The 21,373-nt window shown below is 39.1% G+C and overlaps 1 protein-coding gene across 1 annotated transcript in view; it reads left to right on the top strand.

Moving 5' to 3' along the window:
• The first annotated feature begins 901 nt into the window (after positions 1-901).
• Positions 902-21,373, top strand: part of CHSY3 (chondroitin sulfate synthase 3) — a 265,713-nt gene continuing 245,241 nt past the window's right edge. Inside the window, exons 1-2 of the mRNA XM_025994981.2 lie at positions 902-2,002; positions 4,612-4,895. Of these exons, the coding sequence (XP_025850766.2) occupies positions 1,195-2,002; positions 4,612-4,895 (1,092 nt within the window). The 5' untranslated portion in view covers positions 902-1,194. The remainder of the gene's footprint in view (positions 2,003-4,611; positions 4,896-21,373) is intronic.

Raw genomic sequence — 21,373 nt, 5'->3', positions numbered from 1 at the left:
CCGCCGTCTGTCAGAGGGGGTTCCCTATGCCTCTGAGATGGTCTTCGGAGACACACCGGGTGACAGTGGCGCCTCGGCGAAGGGTGCAGGTGGGCCTGGGGAGTTGGAAGGGCTGGGAGGTGGGGCGCTAGGACGGGACAGACGGTCTCCGCGGCAGCCAGCAGGGCCCGAGCGGAGGGCGGGGAGCCCCCGAGCCGCGGCGCCGACTGAACCGCGAAAAGCGCCGCAAACGCGAGGCGCGGAGCGCGCACGGACCTGGGCGGGGCGGAGTGGGCGGGGGTCACGCCGGGCCGGGCCGGGCCCCGCGGTGGGCAGGGGAGGCGCGCGGGCGGCAGCTGCGGGCGCCCGCCGGGGCTCGGGGGCTCGGGGGCTCGGGGGCTCGGGGGCTCGGGGGCCCGAGCTCCGCGCTGAGGTCAGTGGAGCCGGCGCGCCGGGAGGAGGGCAGCGCGGCCCCCGGACGCGGGTGCCGCGAGGCGGGCAGGGGGGCGGGCCGGGACGGGAAATGGGACGGAGAGCTCGGCCGTGGGCGGAGGGACGAGGGGGCGTCGGCGCGGGGAGCCGGAGGCGGCCCGACCCGGACCGTTTCCTTCCGGAGAGGAGGCCGGCTCTGGGCCGCGGCGCGGACGGGGGCGTCCGAGGGCGGGTGGCGGGGACACCGCGCGGCTCGCGGGCTGCCGGCGGCGCTGCTCGCGGCTCCTGCCCGGGGCCGGTCCCCGGCCGGGCGGCGGGTTGTGGGGGGCGGGGGGAGCGGGAGGCGGGGAGCGAGGGCGGGGGCTCGGGGAGGGAGGAGGGAGGGACCAGGCGCGCCAGTGACAGGGTGGCAGCCTAGGAGCGGACGCGCCCCCGCCGCCGCCGCCGCCGCTCCACCTCCTCCTGCTGCAGCTCCTCTCGCCGCCGCCGCCGCCGCCGCCGCCGCCGCCGCCGCCGCCGGGAGAAGTTTCACTCCCGACCCTCGCTCGGAGCCGGGACCCGGAGCGGAGCGGGGAGCGCAGCCGGCAGCTGCAGCCCGGAGCGCTCCGACGCGGAGCCGGAGCCGGAGCCGGAGCGGGAGCGGGAGCCGGAGCGGGAGCGGGAGCCGGCGTCGGCGTCGGCGTCGGCGCCTCGGCCGCGGGCAGCGGCCCGGGCTGGGGGCGCCGAGGCGGAGGAGGGGCGGGTGTCAGCCGGGGACCCGCGCGCAGCGCCACAGCCGTCGCGATGGCCGTGCGCTCCCGCCGCCCGTGGATGAGCGTGGCGCTGGGGCTCGTGCTGGGCTTCACCGCCGCGTCCTGGCTCATCGCCCCCAGGGTGGCGGAGCTGAGCGAGAGGAAGAGACGCGGCTCCAGCCTCTGCTCCTACTACGGCCGCTCGGCCGCGGGCCCCGGCGCCGGCGCGCAGCAGCCGCTCCCCCAACCTCAGCCCCGGCCGCGGCCGGAGCAGTCGGCGCCCCCCGCGCGCCCGGAGCTCCCGGGGCCGCCGCTGCCCGAGGCGGCGCCGGGGGCGACCAGTTTTCGGAGCAGCCCCTGGCAACAGCCGGCCCCGCTGCAGCAGCGCCGGCGAGGACGCGAGCCCGAGGGCGCAACGGGGCTGCCGGGCGCCCCCGTGGCCGAAGGGGACCCCGAGGAGGAGGACGGGGGCGCGGCTGGGCAGCGGAGAAGCGGCCGGCCGGGGAGTAGCCACAACGGCAGTGGGGACGGGGGCGCCGCCGCCCCGAGCTCCCGACCCCGGGATTTCCTGTACGTGGGAGTGATGACCGCGCAGAAGTACCTGGGCAGCCGCGCGCTGGCGGCGCAGCGGACCTGGGCGCGCTTCATCCCCGGCCGCGTGGAGTTTTTTTCCAGCGAGCAGTCCCCGAACGCCGGCGCGAGCCAGCCCCCGCCACCCCTGCCTGTCATCGCGCTCCCGGGGGTGGACGACTCCTACCCTCCCCAGAAAAAGTCCTTCATGATGATCAAGTACATGCACGACCACTACCTGGACAAGTATGAGTGGTTTATGCGCGCCGACGACGACGTCTACATCAAAGGTGACCTCCCAGCGCCAGCCGTCCCGCCGCCCGCCCGCCCGCCCCTCCTCTCCCGCGCCCCCCTTCCCGCGTTTCTCTGCAGCCGGCCCCGGCCCCCGCCCCTGCCCTGCCCCTGCCCAGCCCCTCTCTGCTGCTCGTCGGCACGTGCTCGGGGCTCCTGCAGCCCCCGGCCTGCCGTCCCCCACCCCCTCGCCTCCGCCCACCGTCCTTTCCTCCTGCGGTCTGGACCCCCCCTCACACCTGACCGGCTTTATTCGCCCTCCTCACTCGTGCTGTGCTCGCCTCCGCCCTGCGCTCGCCCCTACTCTGCACTGTGTGGGAGGGCGGTGTGGCAAGGGACTTCAGCCTTAGCCAGAGGCTAGTCCCACGCTGTCCGGCTCTGACAGCCCTGGGTGGGGGTAGTTTCCCGAATCTATCCAGAGGGGCGTGTCCTCGGTGACGGGAAGGAAGACCGAGCCCGGGCGAGAGCCTGTCTGGAGAGGGTGTGCTGGCTTTAGCCTACGATCCTTTTGTCTTCGTTGGATCTAGCGCAGTTTGGGAGCTGCTGAGATTAAGGCATCATTTCTCGCTGTTCCGGACCGTTCCCTGTGCGTTCCCTTCCCTCTGTCACGACCCACCACGCCCTGGGAGCCCTTGAGCACCCCCACACCGCTCCAGCGCTCCCCTCCTTCCAGCCGCTACAGTGTAGCAGCGAGTCGGCCGCTGCCACCACCACGCCCCCCCCCCCCCCCCCCCGCTCCCGGCTCCCCGCTCCCCGCCGCTCCTCTGTAAAACCCCGAGGAGATGAATGTGTCTTTAGGAACTGGCGGTGGAGAAGAAGGGGACAGCGCTCGTTGAGCTCTCCAGATGCCAGGAGCTCCAGGCTGTATATACACTAGTGTGGATCCTTTCCAGTCTGTTTCGGTGGCTGCGGCGATAAGCGGAGCCTGGAAGTCCTTTCCAAAACCACGCACAGCCACAGCAGGAGAAAACTTTGTCAGTTTTAAAAGAGGCGCGGTCCTTCACCCTGGGTGTGGGTGGCTTTGGCCAGAGATTTCTAAACTCAGCATAGACGAGTTCCTAAGAGCCGGAGTAAATCTTTCCAGTCCTGCCCGTTGCGGAGATAGAGATGGATTGGTCAAAGGGAGGCAGCCCTCCCTAGTGCATACCTCTCTTGTAGCCTCATTGCTTTCTCCTGATCTAGGTAGTCTTTCACCTGATTCAAGGGAAAACGAACAAGATGTGTTACATTTTGGCTCAGGGAGTGAGTGTAGAGTAATAACTAGGGATTTCTTGGGGTGAGATTGGGAAGAGTGAAGTCATTCCCTTGATAATTCGATATAAAAATAAATGATTGCATTTCTAATGAAAATACTTATAGATTTCATATGTACAGATATCTATATTTGTAAGCGATAAATCCTTTCTTGTGTAGCCCCCTTCTCTTCTGTGCCTCATTAAAATCACAAAGGCTTCCTGGCAGGAGTTTGCCATACTTTGCAGAGTATTTCTAAAATGCATTAGCAGCATCTACTTCTGTCATTTCTCTCAGTGCTTTGAAAGATTGTCCTTCAGAACACTGAAGTGCCGTAGTCTTTCCATTTCTATTAAGAATGAAATGTATTTTGTATTAAGAACCCAATAATAGCCCAAACTCATTGAGATCCAAGGGGCGAGGCATGGAATCAAGATAAATGACTTCAAGTGCCAGGCTCATCAAAAAAAATGATAGTTAAAGTTGCTGACTGGGAATATAAAGAAGGTGACTACCTCGTTGTATCACTTTGTAGAATACCTAATGTGTTCAAACTGTTTTAGCTACAGAGTTTTACTTTTAAATAGTTTTTCTTGATGAACTTAGGTACTGTAAGGAAACAAGTTATTTAATTTTTAACAAATATTTATTTTTTCTGAAAAGATGTTTTCCAAAGTTAAATTCCAAGAGACTTTAATAATCCTCTCTTTATCAGCTTTTGGGTTATATATGACTGTTCAGTAATGTGAAGTTAAGGACAAAAATGCAACTAAATTATCAGGGAAAAATATTTATTGAATATCAACAGTCTGTCAGTCAATACTAAATATAACATTGTTTTCTAAAAAATTTATCATTACTTCAAATATATGTTAAGAAATTTGTCATTATTCTTGTCATTATCTCACCTTTTACAAAACAAAGTGATGGTCGTTAGACTTCTTAAGGCTTTTCAGTGAACTTGATTAAAAGATTGATAACAGGGATCCCTGGGTGGCGCAGCGGTTTGGCGCCTGCCTTTGGCCCAGGGCACGATCCTGGAGACCCGGGATCGAGTCCCGCGTCGGGCTCCCGGTGCATGGGGCCTGCTTCTCCCTCTGCCTGTGTCTCTGCCTCTCTCTCTCTCTCTCTGTGACTATCGTAAACAAATACAAATTAAAAAAAAAAATTAAAAAAAAAGATTGATAACATTCCATTATGATTTAATTAGTAACTGAAAATTAGTAGTTTTAAAATAATAGAATATTCAGAGAGGTTTTTTTTTTCAATTGTAGTGTGACTTTCGCGGAGTGTCGGAAGTTCTTTCTCTTACTTTGTATATTCTAAATAATTATGAAATGAGGAAAAGGAGTGACTGTTGCCTTTCTCTTTGTAGGTGATAAGTTAGAAGAGTTTCTTCGATCACTGAATAGCAGCAAGCCTCTCTACCTGGGTCAGACTGGCCTGGGAAATATTGAAGAACTTGGAAAATTGGGGCTGGAGCCTGGAGAGAACTTCTGTATGGGGGGACCTGGCATGATCTTCAGTCGAGAGGTTCTCAGGAGGATGGTGCCACATATTGGTGAATGCCTCAGAGAAATGTACACCACTCATGAGGACGTCGAAGTAGGAAGATGTGTTCGACGCTTCGGCGGGACTCAGTGTGTATGGTCTTATGAGGTAAGACAGTCTGTGATGAAAATGTTCACGTGTTACAGATGCATGCCAATTCATAATCTGGGGCAGTGATTTTGTTTAATTTCTCAGTATCTTTTTATTTGCTTGAAAATGATAGAAGCAGCCAGGAATGGACACAAGAGTGGTTGTGGAAGACAACTTTCTTCACAGGGCTGAGACCGATTGAAGTATTTTAGCATGACCCTCAGCTTTAAGTAGCGGCCTATATAAATGGTCACATCTTTGGAAGATGCTACTTTCCATCTATTTGATTTACTGGTGTTTACATACATGCTTATCCATTTTCGGTCTCTAACAAGAGGACTGATTTTATTCTCTCGGGTTGTTACTGCCTTTAGCATTTGGTACTTGGTTGGTTGTTGCTGTTGTTGTTTTGGTTAGGTATATAATCACATCTCTTTGTTTCCAAATAGTTAAAATCTGAAAATTCTTTCTTGAAAGATTTTCATGTGGAAATTTAACATGCTGTTTTTTTAAAGCATAGGAAAAGTTAGCTCATTATATATCATTTATGATAGATTTATTCACAGAATAAAGGGAATTACTTACCTGGGAAAACAGAAGTAGTTATGATGATGTTAAGTAACTTTAATATTATGATTGATTGCTTAAAATTGGTCTCTGTCTGCTCTTACTCCATTTCCTGAACAGCAGCTATTACTTAGATCATCTGTTATGAACTGTTCTTTTATTGTGATAATTAGCTTTATGAAATATCTGGGATTTTTTTTCCTTCAGAAATTTGTTTTGAAATGAAATATAACTTTATTTAAATTAGTTTTCCTAAAAGATATTCTTAGTAAACATTGGATTTAACATTTAAATAGTGTATTGCACTTTCCAATAGTTTGGTTTTTAAGTATTTGGGGTTTGATACACTTCAGCTACCCAATGCACATATTTGTAAATTACAACTTAACTTATTTATTTATCTTTTCAAATTTTTCATGTCTCCTGGTACAGAAGAAACATAAAAATATGTTCCTTGTGAAGTCACGCTACCTCAAGATTATGCAGTCCTATTCACTCTTCTTTTGGAAGTGTAATCCCACTTTAGTTAATTTTCCTTAATTTTTTTACTTTATGGTATTTATACTTTGGAGGAATATTTCTTCTATCTATTATAGAAAGTAAAAATTATCAGCAACCATTTATTTGGATTACATACTATGCAAATTTAGAATATTATATACCTCATTTCCTTTGGTATAAGAGAGTAATTTTTTTTTTTTTGTAAAACTATGACTACCCTGTAGAATAAAATATATGCAAGAACATTATAGTTAAAAATAGGTATTTTAGAATAAACTTATTGAAACATATTTGTGTTTCTTCATGTAATGTAAAACTAACTAGAAGGCAAAAAATAAGTAGTATAGAAAACACATTAGGTTGATTTTGTTTGTATGAAGATATTTTGGAGACATTTGTTCTGTGTGGATGATTAAACAAAATTAACCATATTTAAAAATAAAGGTGAGAATTTATTGTGTTTTATTTGATACTTTATTGGCTTAATATCACATAGAAAGTTTTAACAGACCTTTTTTTTAAATGTCCTTCCCCTCATGTTTTCATTGATTATGCTATGAAAGCATAGTCTTCACCTAGCCATGTACTCATTTATATTCCAAGAGAGTAAAATATGCTCAGGTAACCTATGTGCCAAAGAATTGACTTAATATTTATTTTTAAAATAGACATTTGTTCTGATTAAAATGTATGGGAATTCTCATAGATGTGCATACTCTGTGTTAGAATAAGTGGAATCTTACATCTTATCATAAACTGACATAAAAGAATAGACAAGCCAAGGGGTTCCAATTCTTACAAGATGTAACTTCATGATCACAATATATTCATTAACTTTTCAAAATACATTTTATTTTGGACTCATACTAGGACATCACTGACTTCACAATCTGTATGAGGAAAATCATTTCTACCTTTTTTCCTGCCAGTAGAAAATACTTTTTTCTGAAGTTGTGCTATTCACTTTGTTTTGCTAAACAGTTGTATAGTTTTGTTTTGGAATTTCAGTTTTTAAAGAGTATTTAAACAGTATTTATTTTAGAGGAGGCATCAATTTGGTAATACAAAGTCAACAAAGTCTTATTTAAAGGAATGATGGAAAATTTCATTACCAGGGGACATATTAAACAATATCTGCTAATACATTCAGTAAAGATAAATACACAATTAAGTTGTAATTTCAGCATTTTAATATTAGGATGTTGTTCTCCGTTTTGAGACACCTGATTAGGTCAATTGGATCACAGCCAAACAAAGGTGTTCTTTGTTAATGAGACACCTGATTAGGTCAATTGAATCACAAACTAGGGGTTTCCAGTTTGGATTTTAGGTTAGTTCAGATCATGTCCATTCTCTGCTACTGTTCACATTATATGGAAAAAGTAATCTATTCTACTGTACATTGGCATCCTCAGCAAAGGTGAGATTTTGTATCTGGTCATATAACAAGTTATGAAATTGATCCTTAACTTTGTTTTCATATTTCTTTTGAAAGAACCATCTGTGATGGAATTCTCTTAAAATCTTGAATTTCCTTTATCTCTTTCATGGATATCAGGATTGTTTGGCTTTTTCTCCTAGTAAAAGTTCAAGCAGAGTTAAGAGCACAATCCACGATTTTTTGAGTTTGAATATATGAAACATTCATGATTGATTTTTATCTCTTAAAAGTGGTGAACAGACTTGCAAATCTTTCAGGAAGAGAATTGGACAAATCTATTAAACTATATAGACAATGTAGCTTTTCTTTATTATAAATTATGTTTTTTATAAAACCATGGAATCTTCTAGAATTCTTTACTGCTCAGTGAAAGTGTACTTTCTTTGTATTTACAATTAAGCATAATTGAGAAAAAGAGAGGGTAAACTTGAACTTGGTTTGAGTTCTGTTGCCTTTTATAAATTACTTCTTTGAGCCTTGTTTAATTCAACTGATATTAGAGATTGTAACAGTATCTACTGTTGGAGATTAAGTGAAATGGCAAAATGATCTATGTAAAGCCCTTAATACAGTGCTTGGCACCTCGTAAATTGTCAGTAGATATTAGTTATTGTCATATTGTTGCTGAGTAGATCGTGTACTATATTATGTATAATAGGGATTCATCGGTATTCTATTTCATTTATTAAGTATTAATAATGAGTGATTTGTCTATATCAAAAGAGCCAAACTAAAAATAAACTGAATTCTTTTCAGTTGAAGAGTCCAAGTTTACGCTTTTCTGGCAAAGAACAATAAACCAGTGTTTTGGTACTGTAGAAGTATAGGGAATCCAATGTCAGTAGAACTTATTATAAAACATGGAAGTTTGTATATTTAAATGAAGCATTACAAATATTTGCTTCAGTCTTTGACCACCATATTAATAGCTTATCTTAAGGAGATAATGCAGAAAGTTTTATTTAACAAGTGATTATCTAATATACATATTTAAGGAATCCCAAATAGATCAGACTCTCTGTTAAAAAAAAAATTAAAGCATACATTTCTAGATCAGTTGGCAGAACAATGGCTTTTTTTTTTTTTCTGATTTTCTCTGGAATTTTCCGTAGGAAAGGAAGTTAGTAGTATCTCATTCTGCAGACAATTTATATGAATACCCAGGAGCTTTTCTTTCTAGTATGTAGAACCTCATTCTGATGTTGCTCACTTTTTCAGGAAATGATAGATAGCTTTACTTCCTACCAGGGTAAGGTCCTGGTAGTCTGGGATAATATGTCTTACCTATGAGCTTCTTGCTTTGTTTCTCTCTCTACCATCTCCTTCCCTTGTACTTTTTTCCTTCTATATTTAATGATATATAAAATAGATTACAAATGCATTTTGGTATGCTCTGCTTTTCATCATGTTCTCATTAAATTAACGTGCTTTGTTGGCCAATCCCAGTATTGCAAGAGATCATGTGATGTGTGCCAAGATCATACTTAGGGCCCAAGAGTCCCTTGACCTCTTCTGAGTTAAAAGGCCTTTGGTTGCTGGTGAGCCTCAGGTGGATTGGTTCTCTGTGTGCCTGAGACCATTGGACAGTCAAAATTAGGATTCTCCCTTTGCTTCTTGGAGGGAGAAACATCTAGATTCTAAGGACATATGGCAGATGTTAATAATCAACACACTTGATGGGTTGCTTTTGTGCTCATTTATACCTCAAATTGTTTAAGTAAAGATTACTAACTGAAGCATGTTCGTGAGAAATCATTCTATTTTATTCACTCTGTGAGTGTGAGAATTTATTGGCATCTACTGACTTTTTTGGTAGAGCTCTGTCTTGGCTACTGTTTTCCTAGTTATCTGAGCTACAATCTGGCAGCTTGGGAGGCTGCATATGGCTCTTAAACATTGTTTGGCTCATAGAGTGTTTTAAGGTTTTCTGTTTTTGTTTTTTGATGCCTTTAGTAGAGACAGACGGTCTTTAGTCCCCTTCAGGTCCTGTTTCTAGCACCAAGCTCTCCTTGCATGTTTTTTCTAACTGCCTGGCCCAGGTATACATAGAGTCCTGATATTTTGAGACAGATAATCCACATGTTGAAATTTTTATTAAAATAGTCTCTAGAAAATGAACTGATCTTCTAGTAAGAATGAGATGTGTATTTTAAATACTGTAATTTACAGAAGAATTATTTTTTTCACCTTGGCTGTTAGAATTTGTATATCATTAGAATAGTTAAACTTTCTTTGTTTTAGGTATGTTTTTAGTACCTAGAAAGTCCCTGCTGTTAAAGGAAAAAGTTTAAACAATTCACTTTCAGCCCGTGTCTTAGCAGAATTGGAAGTTGTGTTTCTTCGGTTTTTGTTTTAGTAAGATCTTTTATATTCAAGCATTAAAGTGATTTTAATTTCAATGATTCTTCCTCTCCCTGTGAGGGAGTTTTACGTTTCATAGTCTAAGACTTATCTTTGGAATAGCGTGTATTTATCTTTTTAATGTTTATACTTAAATGGAGCCAGAGAACATATATATCTTTATTTCATTCAATTAAATGTTGTTTCAAATAAAATATAGCTCTTTGTTGATAAAAAATATTTCTCTATGGGTTTAAAAAACCATTTCTTACGACTAAACAGATTTTTTATTAGATTCCTTAAAGAGTTAATTTTAAGCCAGAATGTCTTATGTCTAATCTTGGCCCCCTAAAGGCTATAAACACCCTAGAAGATTCCATTATTTCACAAAAGGATATGTTCTGAAAGTGTTTCTCTGGGCTTGTAATACCAGAGAGCTACACCATAAAAACCTTAACTACATATAACTTCTTCATAACATAACCATTAAGGTTAAAATATCTATGCCATTCTTAAAGGACTATTGCACATCCTTCTTAGCATCTTGCTATTACTTATGGGCTTCATTCCTCTGTAATGCTAATTTTGCTGTATCATGAACATGGTTGATGCCCCTTAAGTATATTAATATGTATGGAAAAGCATAAGTGGGGATTTTGATCTAAAATTCGGTCTTTCAAACTTCTTTTCTTGGTTCTTATTCAGTCACAGTTTAGTTTTTAACTAAAAGCAGTAAGCTTCTCACACCTACTCTTCCCACCCCCATTCCACTTGTCACATGAAATCATCATGCATTGATTTTATGCAGTTTCTTTTCTGCCACATTGTTTTCTCCCTTGTACAAAATGAAATTGCATTCCAGGTTGAAGGAGAAACAAGGTATGGTTTTTCGTATTTTGTAGTCGTAGCTAGTTTATTTTTATTGTTAACTGATGCCTTATCACCTGAATTGTGACAGTATGTGCTTTACAAGAAGATGATTCCTACAAGTTGTGAAAAATAGTTAGGTAGATGCCTCCACACAATTTTGAAATAAGTTCTGTGATAACATAAATATTAATTTTAGTTTAAAAACTTTGAATATTCTTCTTCCTAAATTGATCACAAATATACTAAATTCCTGAAGAAATTCCAAGTCAGTTTTTTACTTCTACTTCTTTTGTCTTGATCTCCAAAAACCTATATTTTGAAAAACATTTACTTCACTCTTTTTTCTATCTAGTAAATTAGTGCTCATTATACAAAGAGATGTATTCAGTCATATAACTAATATGACATTTTACTTTGATTATAGCATGTTCCTTGTTTTGCATAAAGGTGTACCTTTTAATAATGGGATATTGGAGCTAAACAGGAACTTCATTAAAATAAAAAAAATCAGTATCTTCAGGCATCTGGGTCATTATTTGATATTATTAAACAGTAAGAAAATCTCAGTAAACTGAACAGTTGGGGGGTTGCAGTTCTTCAGAATTCTAACATTCTGTTCAATCACTATCCTAACTATTAACACTAGTTAAGGCTTAACCACTTATAAATCATTTTGAATCATGACATTTATTTAAGGTTACCCTGTCTTGCAAAGGTGTTGGACATTTATAGTACAATAGATATATTATAAATTCTAATTAACTGGTCAAAATAGTATTAAAAAAATCTGTAAGCATTGTTTTGGAGCTAACTAATAAATGAAATGGATTTCTTAATTCCTTGATATTCTAAAATCCCTACTCATCACTGATAATTTTGAAAGCTGTGTCTCTCATTTTTACCATCCATAGTATATGAATTTTTCATTGTGTCTTTCAGTTTTATTTTTGATTTTTAGCCCTAATTATTTATAGAGCATCAGTACCTTAAAAAGAGTTTTAAAAATAGATACATATTAATAAAAGTAATATACAATAAAATTAAAATGTGGAGAAATAATGGAAAAACAAAGATGTAAAAATTAAGAAAAATGATATTAAAAATATTTTAGGCTCCTGTTTAGCTGGTATTAAAGAGAACACTAACTTATCTAAATATTGAGATCTGAAAGAAACCTTTCCCATAGAACAGAGGGAGGCTCTGAGGGATTACAACACTCAGCACCACGTCTGTGATTATAATAGGATGATTTACTTCCATGTTTCTTATTAATCTCCTCAACATAAACCAGGAATGCAACACAGAAGGGCAGTTCTACTGAAGGAGTTCTACTTGGAAACAATGAAGTTGGGCCGTCGGGGTGGCTCAGCAGTTTAGTGCTCCCTTCAGCCCAGGGCATGATCCTGGAGACCTGGAATCGAGTCCCACGTTGGGCTCCATGCATGGAGCCTGCTTCTCCCTCTGCCTGTGTCTCTGCCTCTCTCTCTCTCTCTCTCATGAATAAATAAATAAAATCTTAAAAAAAAAAAAAGAAACAATGCAGTTATGTTCAGGTGCATCATTGTCTGGTGACTTACTTGATTTTATTTTAAAATTTAGAATAGCCTTCAGAGAGCCCTTCATGGATATTACTTCTCACTAAGATGTTGTACATTAGGTTGGCCAACAGGAAATTTGAATTATGCATGTTGTCTGGTGAGAACCCAGAGTGCATCTGTTGTGTCATTGGTTAAGAATAGATATATGATTGTGTTTTGTTCATCAAGAGGATGATAGAGACACCAGCTACAAATGAAGAAGTCAAACCACGTCAGAAACCCAATGGCCATCCCATCTGAGGAGCACAGAGTCAGGCCCAAGAGAATTCCTAACAACTTGGCCTAGAATTAGCAATGTGGTTACATAGCTATTGAGTTGATTATTAGAAATGTCTATTTTAATTAATAATTTATCATATAATAATTATATACATTCTATAAATATAAGGGCACCCGGTTGGCTGAGTGGTTGAATGTCTGCCTTTAGCTCAGGTCGTTTTCCCTAGAGATAGAGTCTTGCATCAGGCTTCCTTTGGGGAGCCTGCTTCTTCCTCTGCCTGTGTCTCTGCCTCTCTCTCTCTGTGTGTGTCTCTCATGAATAAATAAAATCTTTTAAAAAATTATATGAATATAATTGTTAAGTTTTTATATAATATAAGTTAATTTTATGTTATATATAATTAATATAAGTTTATGTTATAAACTTTTAAAGTTTAAACTGTTTAAAATATAATTTTATGTTATATATAATTAATATAAGTTAATATAAGTTTATTTAAAATTTGCATACACAAATTAAAATGTCAAAAGATCAACATTTTAATGAAAAAGTATATTCTAATATAATCTATTATACAGAAATAAGTTTTATATAGAATAAAGGTATTATACATTATGGGTATTGTGAAATATGAGAAAAATACAGCGTTAAGATAAAAAGCCTGCTTTAGAATTCAGTTGTCTCACATCTTCTGTAGCTAGCTGATTTCATTTGCTTATATGTATTTATTGAGCACTGTCAGCAGTGAGCAAACATAGACCTTCCTTGTCTTCATGGAGCTCACAAGGAGGAGGGGCCTGGCTTCTAACCAGTCTCTTGCTTTCATGTCTTCTAGAGTTGGGTTTCCCATCTTTGTCATCCTTCTAAATTCTTTTTCATTCTAAGTCATAAAAGCTCCAGTTGGGTTCACCAGTGATGCCTGTTTTGGAACTGGGATCACATGATCCTTCTTTCTTCCTCTCACATTAGTGTTAATATTTCCTGAAGATGAGTTAAGATAAAGACGTGTAGTGATTTTATTGTGTATTAATATATTTTGTGCCTTTCGTAGAGCACAGGTCAGTAGGATTTTGGTTTTTAATAAAATCTAGAGCTAGAATACTTGGCTTCAAATCCCAGCTCTGCCATTCACTAGCTGTAAAGCGCTAGACAGTAATTTAGCTTCTCTGTGCCTTTCTATCAAATCGTTACAATCGCAGTACCTACCTCATAGAACAGTTGTGAAGATTAGATGAATCAATGTATATAACAGCACTCAGAATAATGCCTGGCAGTGTTAAGTATTCTGCAACTGTTAGCTATTTTTGTAGAAGCAGAATGGCATAACATAGTGCCAGCTTTACAGAGCCATTGTGAGGCATAAAAAGGTCAATGTATTAGAAGCCCTTAGAATAATGCTTCATATAAGTCCTGTATAACTCTTAACTACTATTAATGTTTTCCAGTTTACAATGTTCATATTCTTTTTTCCCTCATGGGAAAGAGAGAATGTTGATTGGAAAGGGTTTATTGCAATTGCTTTTTGAAAGATGGGCTTTGCTGTAACAGGGAACATGCTGATTCAGTACTTCCCTAGCCTGACTGCACAATTGAATCCCCTGGGGGACTTTGAAAAAAAAAAAAAATCTGGTGCTGGAACCCATCCCTGACCCATTATATTCAGAATCTCTTACAGGTGAGTCTTGTCATATGGGTAACGTTTAAAACTCCCTAGGTGATTCTAATGTGGCTCTAGGGTTTAGAGCTCTGTATAACTTTTTAAATGACTTCTTTGTATTCAAATATCCAGTCTATTCATTGTAAAAATTACCTTTTGTTTTTGTTTTACTTTAGGGGGCATCATAGGAGAGTAATCAGCACTCTGCATTTCTTTCTGTTACTCATCTGTTCCAAAGAGTTAGTGAGTGGATTTTAAGATAATAAATTTAAAGCCATCACTCACAACTGTAGGCTGTCTTATGATCTGATTTTCATGGCTCATATATTACTCTTTTTTTTATAAAAGAAAAATTAAAGATAGATTTTAAAACATTCTTAGAGAAAAAGTACTTTTTAATCCATGCAATTCTTGAGTTTTTATAACTTTTTTAATGTAATACATTTGAGTAATATATAATAATAGAGTTCTTAAAATTATAGGTGGGATATTTTCATTGACTTGATTGCTTTAACTGTGATTGTTGAATTGGAGCACAAAAGGAAAAAAGCTATCATGGTGTCTGTTTGATTCCAGAAACAATAACTTATTTAAAAACTTATGTGGGTAAATTTGTTTTTACCAGTCATTTTCAACAAATATTTTCATGTCCATGCTATAGTCTACTAATGGAATAGAGGAAAATATAGGATATAACAGGACTATAAGGAAAGAAGTCCCCAAAGAAAACAGCAAAATGCAGTGCTTCCTTCAGACTGGAAGTCACGCATAGGTACCTTGCCAGGTGAGTCCGGATGCACGGGGAAGGCAAAGGTCGAAGGAGAGCATGGTGGCAAATAGTGTGTTTACTTCAAGCATATCTGAGAGCAGGAGAAATGGCGTTCAATAGCTGTTGGTAGAACTCAGGAAAGATCTTGTACAGCATCCTCAAAGGTTTAAGATTATACCTTGTAGATCACTGATTATTAGAATCACCTGGGGAAATGTCATTGGTTTAGATACTATAGTAGTAATGGAGCTTTTGCATAATATTGTTAAAAATCTTTCTGGGCAATTGTAAAGAGTAGTCAGAGTGGAAAATCAGATCCATAAATAATGAGTAGCTTTGATGAGTTTTTCATTAGTAAACACCATGATCAGATTACACAGTTAGTGGGTATAACTTGGAAGGATGGAATGGAGGCTTTTGTCCCTAGAAATGGTGACAAAAAACAGGATGCTATTGCACCACACCAATAAGAGATGAATTTTGATGAAAGAGTCATAGTGGAAGTAGAGGTGAGGAGATGGCATTGAGAGCTAGTGAAGAAAGAAAATTAACACAAGTAGATGCTTGATTCCATGTAGAGTAGAATGGAGAGTTTAAGGTAACTCCTTGGTTTTGGATTCAGATGATAGTGCTATTCCTAGAGACCCAGAATAAAGGAAGACTAAGTGTGGGTGATTCGTGTATTTCAGGCCTGGGCAGAGGGTGAGAAAAATTGAGTTTTATTTTGGATACATTGAGTTTTGTTCATTATTCGTTGATTCAACCAATCTTACTGAATAACTAATATTCCTGGCACTTTTCTAATGGGAAAAAAAAATGGACAAAAGTCCCTGTTTTGTTTTCTGGAGGGGAAAGACAGTAAATTACCACAGGAGGGACTAAAGAATACAGGACAGTAGATGTGTAATTTTAAATAGGGTGGTTAGGTGAGCCTTACTGAGAAAATGATATTTGAACCATGCTGATAACTGAGGGAGAAGCTTTCCAGTCAAAAGCGATCAGGGCACAAGTCAGGAACTCACCAAAGGCAGAACAGAAGCTAGAGTTGAAGAAGGGGCCAGGAGAGTAGTAAAATGGAGATCAGAGAGGAAAAGAGATAAGAGGTGGAGGCAGACATCATGTTTGGCTTTGAAGTCCTATGTAAATACAAAAGTGAGGCCCACAAAGCTGTTAATTTCTTAGGTTAGGCAGGTAGGAGTATGGCTCCATTGTAAGTATTATCAGACTACATAAAGGCATTTTTAAAAAAGATTGATTGATTGATTAGAGAGAGAGAAAACATGAGCAGGAAGGGCAGGAGGAGAAGGAGAATCTTAAGCAGACTCTGCACTGAGTGCAGACCCTGACACCAGGCTTGATATCACAACACCCAGATCATCGCCTGAGCTGAAACCAACAGTTTGAGACTCAACCACCTGCACCACCCAGGAATCCCAATGCATTTGTTTTATGCAAGCTTCATTCATGGGTGAACAGTTACTGTTTAAAATGTAAAAAGAAAACTTGTACCATAGCCATAGGATTAAAAAGTTTGCTTAAAATTTAATTTATTAAGATTAGTGATTTGTTTTTGAATTATTTAAAAATTTAAATTTTATTTGTGATTGGAACCAGTGGACTTAGAATATGGTTCAAAAACAAAGCATAAAAATAGATACTGTTAAAAGCTCTTTCAATTTCTGTCCCCCTTCTGTCTGGAGAGGCCTTCCCTCTACCAGCTGTGTACTCATCTTTCCAGAGTTTCTTTTGCATGTCAGACTATGCATGCACAGTATTCCCCACCTCCACAAGTTGTGTTTTTCACAAGAGGTGGCATATTATACGCTTTTCTGTGAATGCTGCTTTTTTCAGTGAAGAATATTTCTTGGAGTTATTCTTATATCATTACCTCATTCTCATTAATCTCATTCTTATAAAAAATCCTCATTCTCTTTAATGTTTTTTTTTTTTTTTTTGAGAAAGGGAGGAAGTGACAGAGAGAACAAGGTAGGAGGGGCAGAGGGGGAGAGAGAATCTTAAGCAGGCTCTGTGCTGAGCTGCCCCTGGCATGGTATCACAACCCTGAGATCATGATATGAGCAGAAATCAAGAGTCAGGCCCTTAACTGACTGAGCCACCCAGGTGCCCTTCATTCTCTTTTATTTTAATGCTGTGTAATAGTTCAAAACAAAATTAAATTATTATTTTAAGAGGTACTGCTTTCACTAGTGTGAGAGCAAAAGGAAAATGGACAGTGCAACAGCTTGTAATCAATATACATATTCCCGCTTTTTCTAGACAGCTAAAAAAATTTGTTTTTTTATAGTTTTTATCCAAATTTCAGTTAACATGCAGTGTAATATTAGTTTCAGGTATACAATATAGTGATTCAGTACATCCATATAAGACCCAGTGCTCATCACAAGTGCAAAGAAAACCAAAAACTGAAAAACCAAATAAATAAAATTTTAAAAAGAGTAGGAGACTCCTCAAATGGTTAACCCTTTTTAATCTCTATACCCAAAATTAAGCTCAAATAATTTGGAGATTAAAAGTTGCATGCTGGGGGCACCTAGGTGGCTCAGTGGTGGGGGGGTCTGCCATTGGCTCAGGGTGTGATCCTGACATCCTGGGATCAAGTCTCACATGGGGTTCCCTGCAGGGAGCCTGCTTCTCCCTCTACCTATGTCTCTGCCTCTCTCTTTGTGTCTCTTGTGAATAAAATCTTTTAAAAAATAGTTAAAAAAATAAAAATAAAAAAAGTTGCATGTTTTCCAACTGACTTAGAATTAGAAATATAAAATATATATTATTTTATATTATTTTAAATAATACATATTTTATATTTCTTGAATATTAATGCTTAGTGTGAATAAATATGTATTAAATTTACTGTATTATATGTTAAGTATGTATAATTTATTTAATGTAAATGTGTATTTGTATATACATATGTAAATTTATTAACATATGAGCTCTTGAGGACACATTTAATAGGGAGGCATACAAGTGCTTTATTACTAAGCAGCCAGTAAGAGAATATTGGGCATAAAGCATAATAAATGTCAAGTTATAAATTTGGGCTTCCATTTTTTATACCTTATTTACCAGATCTTATATGCAATATATTATGTTATTGTATAGTTTTCTACAATAGGATTACCAAACAAATTTTGGGTCATTAAAGCATATAGCATGGAACTTCATTATATAATATTATTTTGCAATGGACAAAAGTTGTTTTTATTTCACTTGAAAATTTAGATAATTTTAGAAAAGCAATGTATTGCAGATTTATAAGATTTGTTATGATTATTCATTCATACAATATAGAAATCATGTTACAAAGTTTTTATCTGATATGGCTTTAGCTTAGTGTTTCAATCCTTTAAGATACATATCTTCCTTTGTGAAACTGGAATTTAGGATTTATGAACATATAGTCTTTTTTGTATCTTAATTGAATTTTAGGTGCTTTGGTTACAAATAGATTTAGAACAGGATAACCTTAGATTAATTACGTATCTCATAAATCCATCATCCTTGATATCCTATCCATATAATTGCTTATGTTGATTCATGTGTTTCTTTTAGAGTTGCTTAAAATTCTTCATTTCTCATTTTTAACCTTTTTCTTATTTTGCCTTCCTATTTTAATTAAATAACCTTAAAGACTTAAGAAATTGTGGTCAGACGAGAACGGCGAGAACGCTGACTTTGTATAGAAAGACCCAGTGTAATCAAATAAACTTTGTTAATTAGTATTTGCTTTTCTGACAAAACATTTTATAGTAGTATTTGTGAATGTTTACTTTTATTGATTGTAAGCATGTAACTGATGATCACTCTTGTTCTTAAACACATTTGTTACAATAATATTTATATATTCCCTCCAGTAGATTCTACATATAGATTGTCTAATTCTTAATTTTAAAAATAATCTGTTTGAATTGATCTGTTTCTTCATTTAAAGAGCATTTCACAGCATACCATAAATTAGTTTTTTGAAGGTTAAGCAATATAATGAATGATAGTGTATTAATTGAAATACCAAATATATACATAATTATAAAATAATTATGATATTTTATAATAAAGCAGAATTGCTTGAAGCACACCTTATAAATGTGTTTTCATCAGGTCCTGTAAGACCCTCATTTAAATACATTTTAATTTTTGGTCCTTTTTTTGTAGAAAATAAATCTGTTTCAAAAATGATGCCTTAGCTAACAAATACAGCTACACTGGCCTAATGTTATTGACACAGTATGAATTTTTTTTTTTTGACACAGTATGAATTTTGATTACACCTTTCATGTAAAACCAAATTGCTATATTGAGAGAAAATGCATCATCTTATTTTTTATTTTCAGTTTTGATACTTTAAACACAAGGTCACATGGCTTTGCGTTCCTAAATGACAGAACTAGCCTGGCAAATACCTTCCAACTATACGAAGCTTGCAAAACTTAAATCTCCTTTTTAATTAGACAAAAAGTTCCATTTTGCCAAGAACATCATTTGAAGAATTGCTTGAAACAGTAATAATGAGTGAAATTGATTTTATCAGTTTTGATAGATAGTGGTAAATTGTGTCTGGTAATAATGGAAAGCAGATCTGTTCCATTGCTCTCCAGGTTTTATTTTATAGCAATTATCAGTTGTATAAAGTATGTAAGTAATGATGCTGATAATTACTGATTATGTAAACCATTTTACTTTTATTTTTTAAAGAACCCCTGATTTCACCTTATTCCTTGTCCAAAAGAAAATTTGTTACTGAAAACACTATGTGAAAAAAAATATTTTTAGGAATTTGAGTGGTGAATCCCATTTTTGGTTTTCCATTTTTTCATACTAGTGTTAAATTTCACTTTACATGCCATTTACATGCATGATTCTTTGTGACATCTAGTTTTCCAGCCAGTTTCTACAACCCTTAGATAAGTTGAATAAGGAAAAAAAAAAAAGTTGAATAAGGAGTGATTTTAGCGGTATATGATTCTCATGACCAGTGTACATACATTTATTAGTCATAGATTTTGGAATGATAGAGAATTGTGAAATACTTTTTTGTTAGTACATTTTCTGTGCTTTTTCTGTAGAGTAGAATTAATGTAGCATAGACAAATTAATCTAGATCTGGATCTAATAGATTTTCTTCTGCTTAAAAAATTGGTGCGTAATCCTGGCATCATTTTGTAGAGCCATTTTGATCACATGTTTCTTTTGTTTTTTATGTGTTTTATTTTCTTTACAAGTTTTCATTTAAATTCCAGTTAGTTAACATTGGTGTAATATTAGTTTCAGGTGTAGAACACTTTCATACAGCATCAAGTGCTCATCACAAGGGCCCTCCTTAATACCCATCACCTATTTAGCCCATCCACCTCCCTACCTCTCCTCAAGTAACCCATAGTTTGTTCCCTATAGTTAAGGGTCCATTTCTTTGTTTTCCTTTCTTTTGTACCCCTCTACATTCATTTTGTTTCTTAATTCCACATAAGAGTGAAATCATATGGTATTTGTTTTTCTCTCACTGACTTACTTTGCTTAGCATTATACTCTAGCTCTGTCCACATCATTGCAAATGGCAGGATTTCATTCTTTTTGTGGCCAAGTAGTATTCCATTGTGTGTATGTATGTATGTATGTATGTATGTGCACAATATCTTCTTTATCCATTTATTAGTCGATGGGCATTTGGGTTCTTTCCATAATTTGCCTAGTGTTAATAATGTCATTTTCAACATTGGGGTACATATATCCTTTTGAATTCATATTTTTGTATCCTTTGGGTAAATATCTAGTAGTGCAGTTGCTACATTGCAGGGTAGTTGTATTTTTAACTTTTTAAGAAACTTCCATACTGTTTCTTAGAATGGCTGCAACTGTTTGCATTCCCAACAATAGAGCATTCTGCTTTCACTGCATCTTTGCCAACACTTGTTTCCTGTGTTGTTGATTTTAGCCATTCTGACTTGTATAAGGTGATATCTCATTTTAGTTTTGATTTGTATTTTCTGAAGATGAGTGATATTGAGCATCTTTTCATGTGTCTGTTGGTCATCTGGATGGCTACTTTGCAAAAGTGTCTGGTAATGTCTTTTTTAAAAATATCTTATTTATTTATTTATTCATGAGAGAGAGAGAGAGAGAGAGAGAGAGGCAGAGATAACAGGCAGAGGGAGAAGCAGGCTCCATGCCCCAAGCCCGATGCGAGACTCGATCCTGGGACTCCAGGATCCGGTCCCGGGCCAAAGGCAGGCGCCAAACTGCTGAGCCACCCAGGGATCCCCCTCTAGTCATGTCTTATGCCCATTTTTTTAACTGGATTATTTGTTTTTTTGGGTGTTGAGCTTTAGAAGTTCTTGATATATTTTGGATACTAACCATTTATCAGATATGTCATTTATAAATATCTTCTCCCGTTCCATAGGTTGTCTTTTAGTTTTGTTCATTGTTTCTTTCACTGTGCAAAGAAGCTTGCTTTTTATTTGGATTAAATCCCAATATATTTTTGCTTCTGTTTTCCTTGCCTTAGGAGACATCTC

This window comes from Vulpes vulpes, chromosome 12 (genome assembly GCF_048418805.1).
Source record: "Vulpes vulpes isolate BD-2025 chromosome 12, VulVul3, whole genome shotgun sequence".
In the NCBI taxonomy this organism is placed as follows: domain Eukaryota; kingdom Metazoa; phylum Chordata; class Mammalia; order Carnivora; family Canidae; genus Vulpes; species Vulpes vulpes.
The sequence above is the reverse complement of the archived record's forward strand: the minus strand, read 5'-3'. Positions and strand labels throughout refer to the sequence as shown.